Raw genomic sequence first — 18,844 nt, forward strand, 5'->3', positions numbered from 1 at the left:
TCTTTTCCTTATGAGCTTGGAGGTCAAGACCTTTCAGAAAGCAGTCGTAGACTCGATACCCTACAATGACATGTTCTGCCTTACGTGGCAGTATGGCATTTTCTTGATTCCGGTTTTGTGTTAAGCTCATACTACACTCTGTGATTTGTTCTCTCCTTTCACAGACAGGCATGTGGAAGAGAGTTGATTACACTGAGGTCGACTTCTCTCCATCTCGGTGTGGGGTCCCTGCCTGGTTATCATTCAGATAGCATTTCTGGCAGGAGTGATGGCCCTAATGTTCTCTGCACTTTGGGGAAGACCAGGCTGTTTTAGTGGAGGGACTGGTTGAGAAACAAAAACCTGTGCCTCCCTCAGATGGACTCACCCATGAATATTAGGAGCTGGGGATAAGAATAGTAGGGCTCCATGTAACAGAGTTCACCGGTTATACTGGTGTGTGTGCATACCTGTGCGAGTGTGTGTATACCTGTGCTGGTTGTTTCCAGGCTTGCCTGTTTGCATTTTATAAATCATGGCATGAGAAGATGTCCTGGTCAGGCACCGAATCTCCCCAGGTATGCAAGTGCAGCATTTCATCTAACCAGAGGATCCATCCAAGCCAGTTACCAACTACAAAATGCATCCTCTATAGAGTATTTCATCGGTGTGTGTGCTTGTGTGAGTGTTACACGTGGATAAAAGAGTTGCAGAGCCCTCTGTGTGATCTGAGGAGCTTTTCCAATTTTAGTTATTGTCTAGACAAGGTGTTTATGCTCACATGTCATCCAGACTTGAAGGAATACCTTGATCTGGCCAGATGCCTGACAGCTATCTGTTTGTTGCTTGCTTTGTGGTATGTGTAGGTTTGGATTTCCCCAAATGTCCCAGAATTCAAAAAAATGAAAGAAAGGTATGGATAGGTGAGGTACTCACGAATGTCACAGAGCGGCTTACGAGTTCTGGGTCGGAGTTTAAAACCTACTGGCCAACACTAATAACTGTCTTCTGTGGTAAATAGCTCAGTGATGGGTGCAAATACTTTTTTCCCCACTGTCTCATGAAAGTGAGTTTGTGATGGTGATAGTTTGCGCCAAGAGCGTTTATGCATATTTGGGGGGACGGGCTGTAGCTGATGTGTAAGAATAATACAACAACCACACAATACCACTACAGCAACACAATAACACCTCAACTCTTCAACAAAATAATGTGTAGCAAACCACCAAACGAGCACAACAGCAAATCAACTTAACAAGGCAACTAAACAGCACTGCAACATAAAACAATAAGCTACAACAACAACATACAAACAACATACCCACGTAAAACGACACCAAAGCTAAACAATTTCCCCAATCTACTCTATGCAGTGAACCAAGCATCTACAAAAAGACAGTAAAACAACACATGACAACAGTACACTGGCACAATATAAATAAGCATAGCAGCATAACCGTGGAGTTATGTTGTGTTTTCTGTTCGGTTGTGTTGTTTTTTTGTATGGCTGTATTTAGTTGTTTTACCGTGCACTGTTTTTTGTGTGTTCTAATGTTACAGTGCAAAACAAGTATTATCTCTACCAATGATGGCTACATATCACGACCCCACTATACATATTCAGATCAAACCAGGCAGACTGAAATCATATGACTGACCATGCCTTAAAATAACATTTCCCATCTTAATTTGATGTGGTTAAGTCCCTGGAATGGTGAATTGGTGTTAAGGCAATGCTACTGTCATTTATGTAGTGAAAAAGCACTCTTACCTTGTGTGAGGATTGCACACAAGGCCACACTAGTTAGTTTGCACAGCTTAAGGTATTTGGTGTCATGCATGAGAGAAGACATATGTTCTGAACACGTCGCACCAGTCTAGACTTAGCATCTGTGCAAGACCATGTCGAAGAAAGTTGAAATGCAATAGGTCTCGCATTTCTGAGAGTTTGAGCATTTGGCATTGTAAATGACAATGCCTTTTATTTATGTGTTGTTTTCAAATCAGACAAATAAAAGGCATTGTCATTTACAATGCCAATAGATTAAACTCTCGCAAATGCGAGACCTATTGCATTGCAAATGCGTGCTATAAAAATAAAAAAAAGCGTGTGGAGAGAGTGTGTCCTGCTTACAAAAGCAGGGAGGACAAAGCTATTTGAGAAAATAGTGGTCGGAGGCTGTAATTAAGCCTACCGAGCAACAACACATGTAACGGGATGTCGCAATGGGAGGTTACAAAATGAGACAAGGCAGTACTGAGAAGGGATTACTAACAGCCACAGTTTACAGTGGACAATGACACAAGCCAATGAAAAATGTGGGCGGAGAGTGGGTGGAGCTTCAAGTCCCTATCTCAATACAGCATGCCTCGCAAAGCAGCGCATGCGCTGCCCAGGCTCAACCTAAAAATATAAAGGTGTAAAGCCTAGGTGCTGTTCCACCAAGACTAACATATTTACTGCCAATGTCTAAAGGAAAAGCTTCATGATGCTGAATGAATGACATTGAAAATTACTTGAGGCCCTTGCCTCCAAGTCATAGCGCCTCACTTAAAATTGGTGATGAAAAGGATATTAATCTGATCACATTAGCATCCACAATATATTTTTGGGAACAGTAAATAAAATTCATTTGCAACTGTCTTATTGTCCTACTGATGGATTCTGGTGAATAGAGTGGTTTGTAAATGGAAATAGAACCCCCGAGATGCTACTACTGACCTATAATAAATGTAACCCATTATTCTTTTTGGCTGTAACAGAAGGATAATAACAAAATATGAATTTTAAAAGGATGTTTCAAATGCAAAACGAGTCTACAAACATGAAGGCCTTTGCAACCAACCACAAGTTTTAGCCAAGAACGCACAAGTGATTTTACAGTGTTTACGGTGTGTTACCTTTCACTGACAAATGAACTGGTGCGAGGGAAATCAGACTGAAAAACGCACTTACAAGGATTCATTTTCTCTCGAATATATCATTGATAGGAATTGTATTTCTCAGGGAAATTCAACGTTTTTATGTGACCAATTATTGTTAGCCGCGGCTTGAATTGGGGGGAGGGGGGTGTATATGACAGGCTGAGCTGCCGAATGACCAAACCCAAATCTCACAGTCAGAGAGGAGAAGGATGGCACACACAGCCATTCCTGTCTGCAGTTCACAGTGTCTGGCAACACTATCTGCGAAGAGGACGGCAACGTTCCTATTCTGGAAGGGGGTGACCCAGCAATTAAAAGTAGGGAGCACAAAGGCTAACTCCAGAGCATATCTGACTCTGCAACCATTCAGCTCGTTTCCAGATACACAGGGCATTCACTGTATGAAGATCATCACCCCATACAAGGATGATAAACAGTAAGAAAGGTGACTTGCCACTGTGCCAACACCCTTCAGATGGCGGTTTCCAAACAATGAGGTAATAAACAGGCATAGAGCACAGCCACAAAAGCAGCCAATAGCTCAAATAATTTTGTTTAATTGTAGCAGTTACCATAGATGCAGGTAGGCTGCGTAGACTCACTGTGCATTGGTTGAGTGTGCAATCTCTGTAAGCAGTGAAATGGAATTCGGACATTTACTGAAACACGCCGTGCAAATTACTGAATGTAGCCTTTTCCTCGGTCTAGGACAAGAGTGCCGCTCACAGAGGTGTGCCTGCACTAGAGCAGCTAGGGGAGAAACTGGATGGTGCCCTATGGAATAGTTGGCGACCATCTGAGTACCACAGTGCATTAGCAGCATCCCTGTATTAATATCGTGGACAGAGAGGTCACTGTCACATTAACAAAGAAAGAAAAGAAAAAAGGTTGTTAATGAGACAACCGAGCAATACTCAAGTCAACAAAGTAAACAGCACAGTAAAAGTAGAGAAAAGTAAAGTCACCAAATCAAAGTCCCTCCTATTTCCCTTCCTTCATAATCATGATTTAACCCTTCACAGGATGCGTTGAGCCCCACCGGTGCCATTCCACATCACAAAAAAGCACTGGCGGAGTTTCCCAAAGGCCATCCAACGTGTCTCTTGGACTGACTGTAAGTCACCTTTTAGGGAATCAGGTAAACTGTACTCTTCATCAGGTATATGCACTTTGACAGCAGAAACAGGAGTCAAACGTGGATATCATGTGTGCCAAGACTAAATGGGTTTCATCTTGAGCTTGGTGCTGTTATTGAGAAATAATAACCTCTGCTATCATAAGAAGCCACCCGTTCCTTCCCGACTCTTGTAATGAACTATGGGAGCTTAAAGGAAGGGAGGGTGTCAGTCCGATGGGGGTTGAGGATGGCTCTGGTACTCATTATTTGAAGGCACATTTGATGTTTCCATATAAACAAAGTCAACTTCAGTCACGGAGGGCAGGCATACAGCATAATCAAAAAACAACTACTTCAAACCATGCTTGTGACGAAGCGTACATTACTCCACCGAGGACGGTACCACTACAAATACTACAAAACAAGAGTTAAAATGTAGAATGACAAATAACCATAGAATACAATCAAGACACCCCTGACGTGCAGGACTCCATTTTAAAGAAGGCAACTAGTTGGTATAAATCATGTCAACAGTAGGATTAAATGCGATCAATGAAAACAAAGCAATTGAATGTCACAGGAATCGGTCTTCAACCTACTGCCCCAAACCAAATCTAATCTAATCCACAAGGGTCCTTCTGAGTGGAGGCAGCTGAGAAGCAACCCTCTGATGAAACATTTGTGGGGCCAGGAAGCTGACAGCAAAAGAAATGAGGTAACCCTCGACCCATGAACCAAAAAAGCAAGTAGAAAAATAACAAAAGGACAACCCATAGTATCAAACTAATGGATCAAGGGCAGCGACTCTGCATTCTGGAACACGTCCGAAATCATTGAATGAAATAACTCATTCTGGAAATGAAATTGAAGCAGCTCTTGTTTTCATCCCAACTCAGATGCCTACAGGAGCTTGCACGCACACGTCACCCCTAGCCCTTGTTTCTCGAAGCCTGCATGCTATGCAATGTTTCCCTCAGCATACATATATTAGGGCCCCCTGTCACAGGGCGAGGAGCCGTTTATTTCTGGCACGCCTGTGTTTCCTGACATTCATTATTTTAGGAATGCGTCGTACAAACCCTCTACAATGGTGGAGCTCTCTTCGGTGCTCCCTGCAAGTCTCTGCTTGCTGTGCTCCTGGAGTGGGCAGCTACAGAGAGCAAAACCCCTTTCCGAAGAATGACCGGGATAACCTAATCTCCTGCTATAGGCGCAGACACGAAATCGAAACACAGACGACGTGTTTGCCACACGCCAACAGCATAACCTTGTACTCACCCTTTGAGGTAGGTCAATGGCAAAGCAGAGGGCAAGGATCGTAGCAGTTTGCATCATAAGGCAGGCAGCATGGTCCAAAGCAACGGCCAGCACTGTAACTTAAACATTAAAAATATACGTGTATCATCATGAACTCCAGAGAGGCTTCCTCAGAAACGAGAAACACGGCTGCCCAAAGAGCGGCCTTCCTTACAGACTCCTACCACTCTGAAACAAGCGGCAGTGAAAGCGATCGCGAAAGCGATCACTATTGTAAAAAAAAAAAAAACACGCCCGCGAGTGGTGCGTGCGCCACAGCGAAATATGTGGTTTCAATTATCGCGCCCGTGTCTGAGCACTATAATTGAAACCACATGGCCTTTGGTGCATGTAATAGACACCAATAGGCCATGGGCGGAGCAATGCGCCTGCCTTTGGCCTATTGCGTGCTGTCTTAGTAAAAAACACACACGCCAAGGCCAATAGCAGGGCAAAAAAGTAAAAGCACACGCACAAGCGTGTGCGATTCCAGGCTACGTTTTAGAACCCCAGACAAAAGGACTCTCGCTGCGCGAGCAGCGCTACGCACTGCAACGCTAGGCGCGAGACCTAAAAAAAGCGAGTGTGCACTTTGCAATGGTGCTTTTGAATCCTTGCTACTAGCAAGAGGGGTCTGAGATTTTTGCAAACCCTTTAAATCAGCTATGTAGTAAGTAGCTCGCTCACGTACAAATATGCCTCAAACCCTGGGGCAGTGGTGGCTCGCAGTGGGAGTGCTGCGGGGCGGTGGGCGAGCGGGGAAAAGTGGAGGCAGTCATACGACGTCCACGAGTAAAGTAAGTAAATAAATAAAACTATTTGCCATGCGCTCGCTGCATCGCCAACTCTCGGCAATGCAGCGTGCGCAAGGCAGATAGTTTTATTTATTTATTTACTTGCTTTACTCGTGGACGTCGTATGTCCGAGTCCACCCCCGCACCCTGACCCTCCTCCGCTCCGCCCCACCGCACTCCCACTGCGAGCCGGCAGTGCATGGTGTAATGGATTGGAGGGCAAGAAGGCGGGCGTTAACTCTGCTGTGGTATAAGTCAAATTGGCCTAGAAGCTCTGCTTGTAAAATGAAGGACGTATTCTAATATGGAAGGAAGGGGAGGGGCTACAGTGCAAGGCTTGGTAAATACATTGACAAATTCAGAATGAGTTTTTGGATTGCACATTAAGGAGAGTTTGGACAAATCTACAATCTGACAACTACTCAACTTCCACTGAGTTCATGATCAGCTATTCAGGGTTGACCCGAATGCTAAATATACTGCTTAGTGCATTGTTAAGAAAGGAAGGGAAGTATAGACAAACAGGCAGATAGACAGACGGACAGATAGATAGGTATGCCTTCTCACTGAGTAAAACATGCTATTGATTTCCACTGTTGGGTGACTGGAGAGAGGGGCCATGACCTCGCAGAAATCTGCCTGGAACATAATGCCCTCCTCTGCCTCAAAAATGTGAATAAAAACCGTATTCCTAGGACCTGCCTACTTGGCCTGAGTGAAATCCGAGTTACGCCGGAGTAATCAGAGTAATTTTAAATTATTAATTTGACACAAAAATACCACAGCAGGAGCACAGAGTAACAAACTGTAACAAACTGAGCAGGCAGCACCAGCTGCTTTGTGTTCTTTTGCGCTCAGAGCTATTTTCTTAGCGCTAACTGCATCCTCGGATTCATTTTGGACGCAAGGACGAATTTGTTTCTAAGAAAATAGCGCTAAATGGTGATCTCCCAACACAACAGCCTGGGCTCCTCGTGCAATTTCACGTAATCTTGTGTAATTTTCCTGTAAATGCGTGTAATTATGCTACAGCAAATTATGCAAGTTACGCTCACCCCTACTGTGCACACTTTTTACAGCAAGCTTTTTTAAGTCTAGGTTCTATAAACAAAAATAAAATATGTAACCAGAACCCTAGGATTGACAGCTGTGCGTGAACGAAATTCTCATTAAACAGGCACGTGAGCATGAATGTTTTTTTCTCTAAAGTGATTTAGCCGGTAAGCTATGAGTCTCATGTTTTTTTTTTTTTAGGTTTAACACCAATATTTCCCGAACCTGCCGAGAGAGCTAAAGAAAACCTAACACCAAGTAATTATTCAACCAGCGTGCATGTTCTAGTATCAAATAATTATAAACAGTTGAACTCAAAATAGCATCATGAAGCCGAAAATGATTTCACTTAAAATTATTTTTCTTTCACCAGGCATGATAGAAATATGTTGTTTGGGTTCCCCCTGCAGGTAGAATTTAATTCTGCAGAGGCGGCGCTCGGTGCATTTCACATTTTATAAGCGCTTACTATAAGGAAAAGTTTATTTGTTTCATTAGACGTAAACTTAATTCTGTCAATCGGAGCTGAGATTAAATTGATGGAAGGTGCGAGTCGAGGGGCTACGGCGAGCAGAGGTGACTTAAAGGTGCATTAAAAAAAGTATGGGAAATGTGATGCTCTGCACAAATGGGGCGGGTGAGTACGCGTTGGGTTGGGGTCACAGGCGTGGCTAAAAAATAGAAAATATTCTGTAACTTTTTCTGGTCTTTCAACTTCAGGTAACTTCATATAAAAGCAGGCACAGCTCAAATGAAAAAGAAATGCAGGTTAAGTTCATCAGTGGGAAATGCACTATTGTACATTATGAAACCTCAATTAGTTAATAAACTGCAGAGGCTTGTGCCTGTAATCAGAGAGCCACAGAACTGAATCCTGGGTGTGGAGAATAGTGACTTGTGTATGTTTAGTGATATGAGGTCACAGTCTGTGACAGAAAGCACTGCGAATATGTAAGTTATTATTTTAAACTTGCATTACTTACAGTATAAGATAGCCTGCCACAAAATGTGCAAAAAGGTTTAAGATAAAGTGCTTCCAAATGATAGATTTCAGTAGTACCCAGACTGTACACTGTGCATTTTTTTTTATAACTGTCCTTTAAAAACACTCACAGCCCAGCTGGTAACTCCCTTGCAATACATCTCAAAAAGAAAAAAAAATCTGTGTCATCCAGGAAGCTTCAAGTGATTCCATTAATTAAAGCCAATACCACTTCCAAGCACCCTTTGCATTTGCAGATGAATCAGTTGCACACATTTACATTTCTTTTTAGCAAGCAAGCATGCTAGCAAGAAGGCTTGTTTACCCTTCCCTTGGTTGCACAGGAGACTGCTTGCTTTACATTTCATCTCAGGTATTTCAACTCTCAGAATTAACCGTCCCAAGACGGTTGTCATTTTTTTACAAAAAGTTGGGGAAAACTTTTTCGTAAATTAAAAAAAAAAAAGTATGAGCATTTCGTGCCCCTCAAATCCAGCCCACTTCAACCCCTAACGTTGAGAGAACTTCTTAGAAGTAAGTGGGGAAGAAAAGAAACTAAAAGCAGTTAATTTCACAAATCACACTCGCTCCTTGTCTGAATAGTGGGTTTCATGGGCCTATTCGCACTCTTACGTTGCCACCCCACCACTGCAACCCCCTAGTATGAGCTGCTTTTTAGATCTGGCTTGACATTAGAGCTGGCTGCATGCCTAATGTTACTATTTCCTTAAAATGTACATAGAGGACTTTTGCTCCCCTCAGAGGAGTTTTGCTGTCCTGCCCCAAGCTATTGGCTAAATGGTGCATCATTCCACCTCCAGTGGAATTCTTTCTTTGCAATGCATGAGGAAATTTTAGGCCTCAAATATATGAATCATCACACATTAAATTATTTATCTCTTGAGCGAATTGTATACAGAACGCAATGGTGTTTGTTCTGTCTTTTCACAGCAGCAGGATTTAAAAAAATATTTCATCAGGACTCAGAATGCAAGCTCTACCTATTGACTTTGCCAATGCTTGTTGGAATAAGTGATCTGTCAGAAAAAGGATAAATGCCTGCATTTTATTTCCCGAAAATCCAGAATTTAATGGAAGCAAATTCAGATTTAGAAACAGTTGAAATTGGAAGCAAGCGAGAGACAGACTCACTGTGTCTCTTGCTTGTGAGGAGGCTATTGTTTTACATTAGTGAAAGGCTTGGTCTAAAACTGACAGTGGACATTCACGGAGCCCTTTCCTTCAGCATAGATTAATATTTTGAATATTAGATAACATATGAGTTATAAAGAGAAGTTGAACATGTTTGCACCACTAAAGGTTAGCAACAGACAAAATTGGAGCAAATTGTTTTGCATCGTTTCTGCTAAAGTCCGCAAATTACACTCGCCCTGTTGTGCTTCTGTGTGTCCACAATAAAGCTGCGTCATATGTTACTTCAGCATTTCTTAATTTGAAAGCAACAACCTCTCTTGGGCCCATTCCGCTATGTCTCCCATCTTTATTTGAGTCTTCTACACCTAGCTACAGTGCCCTTTAGGCCTCGTCCCCTCTCTTTGGCCCCCGCCAACTGCTCCATGGTTGGCCACATTAGACCCAACCCCTTCAAGGCTCTGCCCACCCCTCCTCACATGATAAAACAAATTTTAAAGTTGGCAGTTGTGCAATCTTGATTCTTTGTATCACTGGTTTTTAGCACCGGGAGTTGGTCGCGCAGCACAAGAGGGCGCAGCTTCTTTCTGCTCCTCGAGTAGGTGTTCTGCTCGAGCGGCAGCTTCCTCCACGCAAGTGGCAGGATTCTCAATGCGAAGGGTAGCGACCTGCCTCGACTGCCCACGCTGAGAAGTCTCGCCAGGAGGCGGTCTAGCGTTGAATCTTCCTCGCTCGCCAACTTAACATTTGTGAGCCATGAGAGAGGAAAAACCCTGCTCCATTACACTATGCGGATTTTTTGAGAACTCTGTACTCTACATGTAGCGCGGAGTGGAAAATACACCACAAACCCGTTGAGCGGAGCAGAATTTTACACCCAGGCCTAGTCTTTAGGCAGAATTTAAGTTTCATGGTGTAACCGATAAAATAGCTTAGATAGGTAGTTTACAGAGATTTAAAAACAGGTGCATTAACTCACTGAACTGTCTTACAGTTCACTGCTTCCTTGTCAGTACCATAATTGAAGACCCATTCAAATAGACATGTAAGCCATTGCTTCTAGTTTCTGTATAGCACACGGCAGGACACTCTCTGAGGTAACAGTGGCATTCTATACATTTCTATTCATTCATTCATGCAAAGTTTTACGCACTGGCTCCGCGTGTTACATTTCTGTGGGCTTCGTGGGGAGTAGGTGTGGCCTGTTTTAGCCTTTTCAGTAATTATTAGTGACAATAAGAGGACTGGTTACTTGTACATATTTTACTGTTCGTGGAAGAACTTGCCATGGTATGTTTAGAAGTTACCTATTAATGCATTGATCATCAAAAAGGATAATAATGATATTTTATCACAGCTCGCACAGTGAAACAGATGTTTAATTTAGCCTACATGTTGAATGGAATATATACGTGAAGTCATACATAGCATACTTCTTTTTAGGTCTGGTTTGACAGCATAGCCGTCTTCAGACCTATTGTTACCATTTAAAAAAATATATACGTAGAGTCGACTCTACCAAGAAAAGTATTATTCTATCGTCTCATGCTACTGGCTGTTTGGTGTGGCATTACGCCTTTTAGGTGTGATTGCATTACAGTGCACTAGGGACTTTTTCACATCTCAGATCATCACACAGAAACCAATGGTGTTTGATATTTATTTCACTGCAGCAGTCTTTTCTTTGTTTTAGTCAGGACTCAAAATGCAAGGCAGGCGTGGTGGGTTTGCCAATGCTTGTTAGGCCATTGAATCTGCTCTACCGCAGTTTTTTCTTCTCATTCACAATGTATACAAATGCTGGCTACTCACAGGGATTTGATACCAGTTTTGGACACCGTATGCATTGCTGCTTGATGGAGGGTTGGGGATGGCAGGGCATTTTACTCAAACTATCCCAGTTTGCTCCAGGATTTACTGCAGGAAGCAAAAGTAGTTAATGACAGTTTATTTGTCTGTACCATAAATAAAGGAAAAGTAGTTTCTTCAGTACATATCTCTAAGAACATTATTTTATTTTCTATTGAGTGCTTTTTTTTTTAATCGGGGTGGGGGGTGGGGGGTGACATGAGCCAGAGGGAATCTGGGGATCAAGGTTCGATACCTGGCAGCAGATTAGCCCAGCACCATGTGACTCTGGGCAATAGCTTGCTTAATCTTCCCAACGGCCCCCAGCGCCTAGAGACCCTTACGGGTGATTGTTCGCGCTTTACAAAATGTGGATTATTATAGATGTTCGGTTATGTTCTGCATAGTTAGTCAAGATATCATGTAACTTGTTGACAGCCAGACCAGACTCAAACAAGTGGTCTAGTTTGGCCTTAAGAGCCAACTATGAGCCGACTCATCATCGAAAGAATTAGCATGTCAATGACACAACAGATATCTCACAGAAATATGAAAAGGATATTTGGAATTTAAGGAAAGCCATCTATAAATGTTTCAGTTTTGTACATTGAGCAATAGCTCCTAAAATTAAATGGTTCCCAACATGAGCTCAAGAACGTTTGAGACGTCATCCCTTTCCAGTCCCCAATGCCATGAGAGTCCAGAGACGATTCAGTGTGTCACATGCCCTACAGACATACATGTTTGATTCCAGTCCAGGGAGGACCTGGCCTGGCAGTTCGGGCTGGACTATTCCCATTGGGCACAGGGTGAAGACTGATTTGCATATGACTGGGCCCAAACTGGAATGGCATGGTGAGCAAAAAAACGATGGAATTAGGCCCAGATCTCTGTACTGGGGTGAATGTATGACATTGTTCTGCATTCTGTCCATCAATAGTTCTTTTTGCATTTGTCACCCCGAGTGGGACGGGTATGCTCAGACGTGAGTACCGTGCTCTCTATGCCACTGGCATCCAGCTATCCTGGCTGAAGAGGGGTGAAACCCCGAAACCGGTCCTAGGATGCTTGTTTCCAGTCCAGGGAGGACCTGGCCTGGCAGTTCCGGCTGGACTGTTGCCATTGGGCACAGGATCAAGACTGATTTGCATATGGATGGGTCCAAACTGGAATGGCATGGTGAGCAAAAAACGATAGATTTAGGCCCAGATCTCTGTACTGGGGTGAATGTATGACATTGTTCTGCATTCTGTCCATCAATAGTTCTTTTTGCATTCTACAGACATACACATGCATGAGTATTGCAGCATAATAAGCCATGTACAAGTGAGATTTTTTAATATAGTGCACACGATGGCCTTGATATAAGGTGCTTGTACATTTAACAGTCAAAGAAGTAGGGAACAGTGAAGTAAAGTGGCATATTTGCCTAGAATCAGAAATTTGATTAGATGGGGTCCCTGATTTACACAAAGAATAACACATTCGACACGTTTCTAATGAAAATTAAATTTTATAAAGCCACAAATCTCTCTAGAATTCCCAATATACTCCTTAAACAAATTTTTTGCATATATATATATATGGACACTTAGCAACCCACTGTGGTATATTTTAATAAATTGTACATTTTCCAGGAGATATGATGGCGAGACCATTGTGGAAATACTTTGTTGAACTCAATCAACCAGAATGCCTTGCACCATTGGGGCGGAGTAATAAAAAAAAAGTCACACCATTGATCTCCTGGGGCCCGAGCCAGTGACCAAGGGTAAAGTGTACCCGAAACGCGTTTGGCGGAAAGATAGAGATTAAGGGGCGAAGCTGGAAAATATGCTGGTGCAAGAGTGCAGAAATCTTTACAGACTGCCAAATAAATGGAAGAAAAAAATAACACTCTGTGTGAGGCGGCTCATTTGCTGGAGCAATGTTCTGTTGGATATATACATATATATATCCGCTCACAAATATTCTCATACAATCCACATAAACTCATACAACCCCAAAAGGTTAAGAGCAAAGACATGCATGACTTATCTTATGGGCAGCAGCAATAAAGAAGGAAGAGTTATGGAGATTCTGGCTCTTTGTTAATGTTCTAAGATCTTTGTTGTTCTATGTTCTTTGATAATGCTGCTGTGGGTGGCGCAATAAAGAGGATTGCATAATGTTAGCCTCTGGTCTTGCCATAAAATCCAGCAAATTAACTAGAGTGAAAATGCATCTTTGCTGCCCTCCTACCTAGAGCACTCCATTTTTATGTTATAAACAATGGCCTCCAATGACTTAAACAAAATAATTTCACAAAAGTCTGAATTTAGAAAAACAAACAGGCCACTGAGATCTGAGTTTGCTCTGGTTAAAGAATTTCAAAAAGACTACTTCGTGAAGTGTCACTGTACTGTAGACATGATTTTACATTTGTGTGGAGTATCTGAGCTTCAGTTCCAGTGACAACTGCTCAAACAGAAAAGCATGTTGTCCGATTTTAGTTATGTCCATGGACTGCATGCTTGCCAGCCTTCTTTCGTTTCGTATGAAGCAGATGCTTTCAAAACTACTAAAGGAAGGGAAATGGCTGTGGCGTAACACAAAATGGCACCCCCCTGCAGAATGTGATAAGGGAACCGGAGTGTTCCATATCTCACAGATATTCATTGGCCTCGGGATGAGTGGGGGCTTAAATGGCTGGGGACACCCGGAAAGTTTGAGCCCCCCATTGCCTGGGATGCTGAGCTTGGCCACTACCCAGTCCTTTTTAGAAAGGGTCTGCCCAAAGCCAAACATCAGACTCAGCCTTACCTACTTACTTGGCTTGCCCACACACAGTTCACTTTCTGTTATATGCAACTTTGCAAAAGGTACAAGCAACCTTTATTTCGGATACATGCGTACAGTTCTTCCAAGACTGGTCAACTTTAAAGGTACATCTTGTGTTCCCTCTCAGCCCTTCATGCAGAAGCGGTCATGGGGATAGAAGATACTGACGTCTCAAAGGTACCACTTCTGGGGTCCATATGAAGGTCTTTCTCGACTCCCCTAAACTTCCTGCAACCTATTTATTAAAAAAAGTTTAAAGGAAAGGAGAGACAAAAAAAAACATACACCGCCCAGCTTCTCTAATATTCGCTGCCACCATCCAAATTGCGCCATATATTGATTGTCCCAAACTAGTGGTTTTTCAGGATGATTGCAGAATGTCATAGTCAGAATTGTTTCAGATATAAACATTGTATCCTAATTGTATTTTACAAAAATGGTTCCCCATTAGAATTGCTAAAAACAAAATTAGACCCAGTGGGACAGTACTTTTGTAAACAACATTTAGGACACTATTTTAGTCAGACTATATTCCTGACACACAACACATTTTTCATCATTGAAAGCCAAGTCTTATTTGTTGATTTTGGATTTGTGTACTAGATGCACCAGAACTATTAAACATTTAAGATTCGAAAGAGACTCATGAGCCATAGTGAGAGACTTATTACAAAACATTTTAAGTTATTTCACAGCCCTTTCAGTAATTATAACCTGAAGACCCTTAACACAATTGTTTCCTTAAATCTGTAGTCTCTCATTATAAGATTCTTATCATACAAATGTTGAACTTTAGGCGCGTGATTCCGAACATTGTTGTGAGAAATTGGGTTGTTGGTTTTCTGGGGTGTGAGCCCTGGTCTGGCAGTAACCACAATCCTGGTCAGGCTGGAGCACAAGCCAAACCTAAATTAACCTGTGCTCAACCGTCTGGTATCTTGGCACAGAGCAATCATGCTTAACTTAGAGGTAATGTGTAAAGTATTTGTGCAACACATCAAACAGTAATAAAGTGAAAACAGCACACCAAAGGTTCCCACACCAAGTTAGAAAAATAGAGCTTTCGTAAATAAATAAAACAAGACCAGAACGACAAAAATCCAATCAGTCAAACCCAAGTTATGCGATTTTAAAGATTTTAGTGAAAATAGTGCCCAAAAGCACAAAGCGCAAACCATGGATATCTGGTCGCACCGTACCGGGATAAAGTCACAAGTTCAGGCCTACTGCAATGGAGTGCGGGCCGGCTACAGGGACCCAGCTAGGCCCGCTGAACAAAGTGCCTTAGATCCTGGTTTGCAGAGAATTGCGTGGATCCATGTCGAAGATGCGTCACACTTTCGAAGCGATGCATCAGTTCTGAGATGCATAGACATTGCGATTGAGGGCCTGTGTCGTCATTGAGGATCCCGTTGATGGAGCTTGCAAGGCAAAGTATGGCGCTGACGTCTCATCGCGCAGCCGGGGTGATGCATCTGTTCTGAAAAAAGGCGAGGCTGTGATGCAGAGTCCAGCGTCGTCATCGAGGCTGCCATCGACGAGAGACGCAGGGGCCTGTGCTGCAGATGTATCACCCAGTCGGGGCGATGCGGTGGTTCCAAAGAGCTGAGATGCAGGTCTTTGCGACAAGTGCAATCAATGCAGCAGCAGCGATGAATTGGTTCTGCTTGTGTTTGCACCGTGCAGCAAAGGGGCTTTGTTGGTTATGCTGGATCCAGAGGCTGGCAGAGCACCTTAAGCCCACTTCCAAGGGTCCAGTACTGGGGTGGCATCAATTGGCAGTGCAGACTCCCAGATGCAGATGTAAGGTAGTTGGAATCATTTTGTGTCCTTGAAGCTTCAGATCAAGAAGTGAGCCAACCAGCCCTTGAAGCCGTTCGGGGTTAAGGAGATGCAGGTCCAGTCATCCTCACCCAGGCAAGAGGACAGCAGGCAGCAGGTTAGCATAGCAGGGTAGCCAGTCAGCAGAGTGACAGTCCTTTCAGCAGCACAGCAGTCCTTCCTAGCAGAGTATCCACAGGTCCAAAAGTTTACTGAAGAGTTTGTATCTGAGGTCCAGTATTTATACTCCGTTGTGCCTTTGAAGTGGTGAGAAGCTTGTAGAGGCTTGCCTTTGAACTGCACATGTGCCCTGCCTTCGGACTAACTAAGGGAGTATACAGCCCTTTGTGTGGAGACAGTACACAGCCCAGCTCCCCCCTCCCATCCTGCCAGTGATGGCCCATCCAGCCACATCTAAGCTCCCCATTGTGTGTGGCTGTCTTGGAGTAATACACTAAGCTCAATTGTCACCCACACCCAGTCATGTGATCATGGAACCGACTGCAGGCACAAAATGGCCATGGCAAGAACATGCCAACTTCCTAAAATTGGAATTTTCAGAATTGCAAGTTAAAATCCAACTTTACCATAAGTTAGGATTTTACATTGCGATTCCAGAGAAACCATCTATGAAGGGGTTACCTGATCCCATCTGATAGAGACTACTAGCCGCAGATTCCTTAACGTAGAATTATCCCCAGGCGTGAGACTGGACCCGGAAAATCTTTGCCACAGCATCTCTGCGCGCCGGGGGCAGTACCACGTGACCCCCGCCCTGACATCATCCGCAGACGTGACATCAGCGAGATCACATAAGTCCCACCCCGGCACGCTGACGTCAGTTTCCTTCTTTTCTGCGTGCAACGCGGATCCAGATCGTGTCCCTGACCTGTTTTCAGGCCTTCTTTTCAAGCTTTGCATGTGGACCAGTGTGCGAATGCCTTCGGGCTTTAAGGCGTGCTCGTCTTGCGCACGTCAGATGTCGTGGCGGACCCTCATCCCATTTGCATGTGGTGTTTGGGCGAGCACCATGATTCCATGGACTGCGACGCTTGCCAGCATCTGAAGCCTAAGTCCCGGCGGGAGCGCCGGATGAAGCTCCTTTCAGCCCGGTTGTCCAGATCGGTGTCGTCTCCGCATCCGTCCCATCCGCGGAAGGGTCCAAGAATCACCGCTTCCAACATTGCCCAACACTGAGGCCCCAAGGGCGTCACTCGCCCGTCAGTAAGTCTTATAGCTTGTCCCAAGGCCTGGTCCCCGCTCTGCAGAGGGCGCAGGTTCTCCGCGGGACATGCGGCCTCATTCATCGCCACCCTACCCACCGTTTCCCGGCGTCAGGGCAACCAGGGCCCAAATGCAGGCCTATGCTGCAGTTCTGCAGGCTTCCTTGGCCCCTCCTCCTCCTCTTCCTGGGACGTCTGTGGCTCCCTTGTCACGTGCGGGGCCTTCCGTGGCGTTGTCGGCAGCTCCGGCTTCAGGTTCTGGAGGTGTGGTGTCTTCTGGGTGCGGCCCTACAGGATCCCCTCTTCGGCCCACGGCGCCTCTGCCTCGCCGCAAACCCCGAGGGGGTCCCTATGGTGTCGCAGGAGGTCGCCGGGACTATCGGCTCGCCCCTGAGTCCTCCTCGGTCTTCTGGGCAGGCGGCGGCCTTGCCAGAAGCTGAGCCGACGCCGCTCAGGCGCCGACAGCTGTCGGCCCTGGCAGTGCTGCGGGTGCTGGCTAGGTGCCGGGGCGCATCCGCGGGTCCCTCTCTTCTCTCCACGCAGACGGCTGCCTTGTGCCTTGTCAGAGATCGAGTCAGCGCCTTTTTGGCGCCGTTCTTTCGCTGACCCGGAGCCGGTCCCGCTCCATTCTCCTGGGGCGCAAGGGGTGAAGGAAGTCATCTCAGCGTCCCCTCCGGCACCGGTCGACATCACGCCAGCGGCGGACTCCACGGCGCCGTGCTAGCGTTGTGTCGTCGACTCGTCTCCAGAGGCCCCCTCCTCTCCAAAGGTTAGTCATCTTTTTGTCTCTTCTTCCCCGGAGACGGGACGCTGCATCGTGGCCTTTTCCCCGGGGTCTTCCAGGGAGGGTTCTTCGCAGTCCCCGTGGCCACAGCCTTCCCCAGAGTTGCCTCAGGTCCCCCACTCGTCCGTGAGTCTTCCCCCCCATTCCTGGGCTGGCCATTTCTTCCTCCAGCTGGACTCGGGGATGGCAGGCTTAGTTTACAGCCATCACCCACGGTCGAATTGCTCCCCCCCCCACGACGCCCTACAGAGGCGAGTGCAGCTTTTGCCCGGGCCATTTCCACGGCCGCTGGCATTTTGCACCTGGGCGACCCCGCCACCCCATTCCATACGGAACATTTCCTTGAGGTGGACGGGAGCTGCTTCTGCCCTTCGAATCTTCGCTCCATAATTCTCTTCTGGGGGCGTCCTGCCACGGGAGATCCAGTGCCCCAGTTGCACCTCCACCGTCCTGCTCCGCACGATCCAGTCTGCCTTTCTTTCCACCCTTCTACCCAGGGCCCTCTTCTGCAGACTGCTTTTCCTTCCTTACCTTTGGTGCTGTTTCCTCCGTCACGGGAGGCCTGGTGGTTGGATTGCAGGGGGTGTAACCTCTTCGCTTCCTCTAGTGCTGCTTTGCGAGCACTCAACACGCTTTGTGTGTTGGCCAGGGCTACTTTCAGCTTGTGGGATTCCGTGGAGTCCCTTCTGTTTCTCAAGAAGGTGTCTGCACTGATCTGCGGCACCATGTGATGGATGGCTAGGAGTTGGCCTCGTTTATTCTTCGTTCGGCCCTGGATGTTTCCGATGCTCTTGGCCGCACTATGGCAAGTTCAGTAGCTCTCCGTCGCCATGCTTGGTTGAGGGATAGCGTTTTCCCTGAGAATGTTGGGGAGCGTCTGGTTGACCTACCGTTTGATGGGTGCTTTTGTTTAACACCCATGCGGATGCTGCCATTCAGCTGCTCTTTGCGGGGCTCCGTCCTCCTTCTCCCCCTCTGTAAACTTGGCTTGTCGGTCCTCTGCTGCTTTATGGGCGGCGTTATCCCACCCTTTTTTTTCAGGGGTCTAGT

General features: G+C 45.3%; 1 protein-coding gene across 3 annotated transcripts in view; it reads left to right on the top strand.

Annotated features, from left to right (window-relative positions):
* The window catches only part of LRCH1 (leucine rich repeats and calponin homology domain containing 1), a 633,328-nt gene that overhangs the window by 501,658 nt on the left and 112,826 nt on the right, over positions 1-18,844 (top strand). Inside the window, exon 16 of one of the 3 annotated variants that reach the window (XM_085621845.1) lies at positions 7,366-7,422. The exons of the other annotated variants lie outside the window; for them this stretch is intronic. Coding sequence (XP_085477971.1) covers positions 7,366-7,422 — 57 coding nt within the window. The remainder of the gene's footprint in view (positions 1-7,365; positions 7,423-18,844) is intronic. 3 annotated transcript variants of the gene reach the window in all.

This window comes from Triturus cristatus, chromosome 8 (genome assembly GCF_964204655.1).
Source record: "Triturus cristatus chromosome 8, aTriCri1.1, whole genome shotgun sequence".
NCBI lineage: Eukaryota > Metazoa > Chordata > Amphibia > Caudata > Salamandridae > Triturus > Triturus cristatus.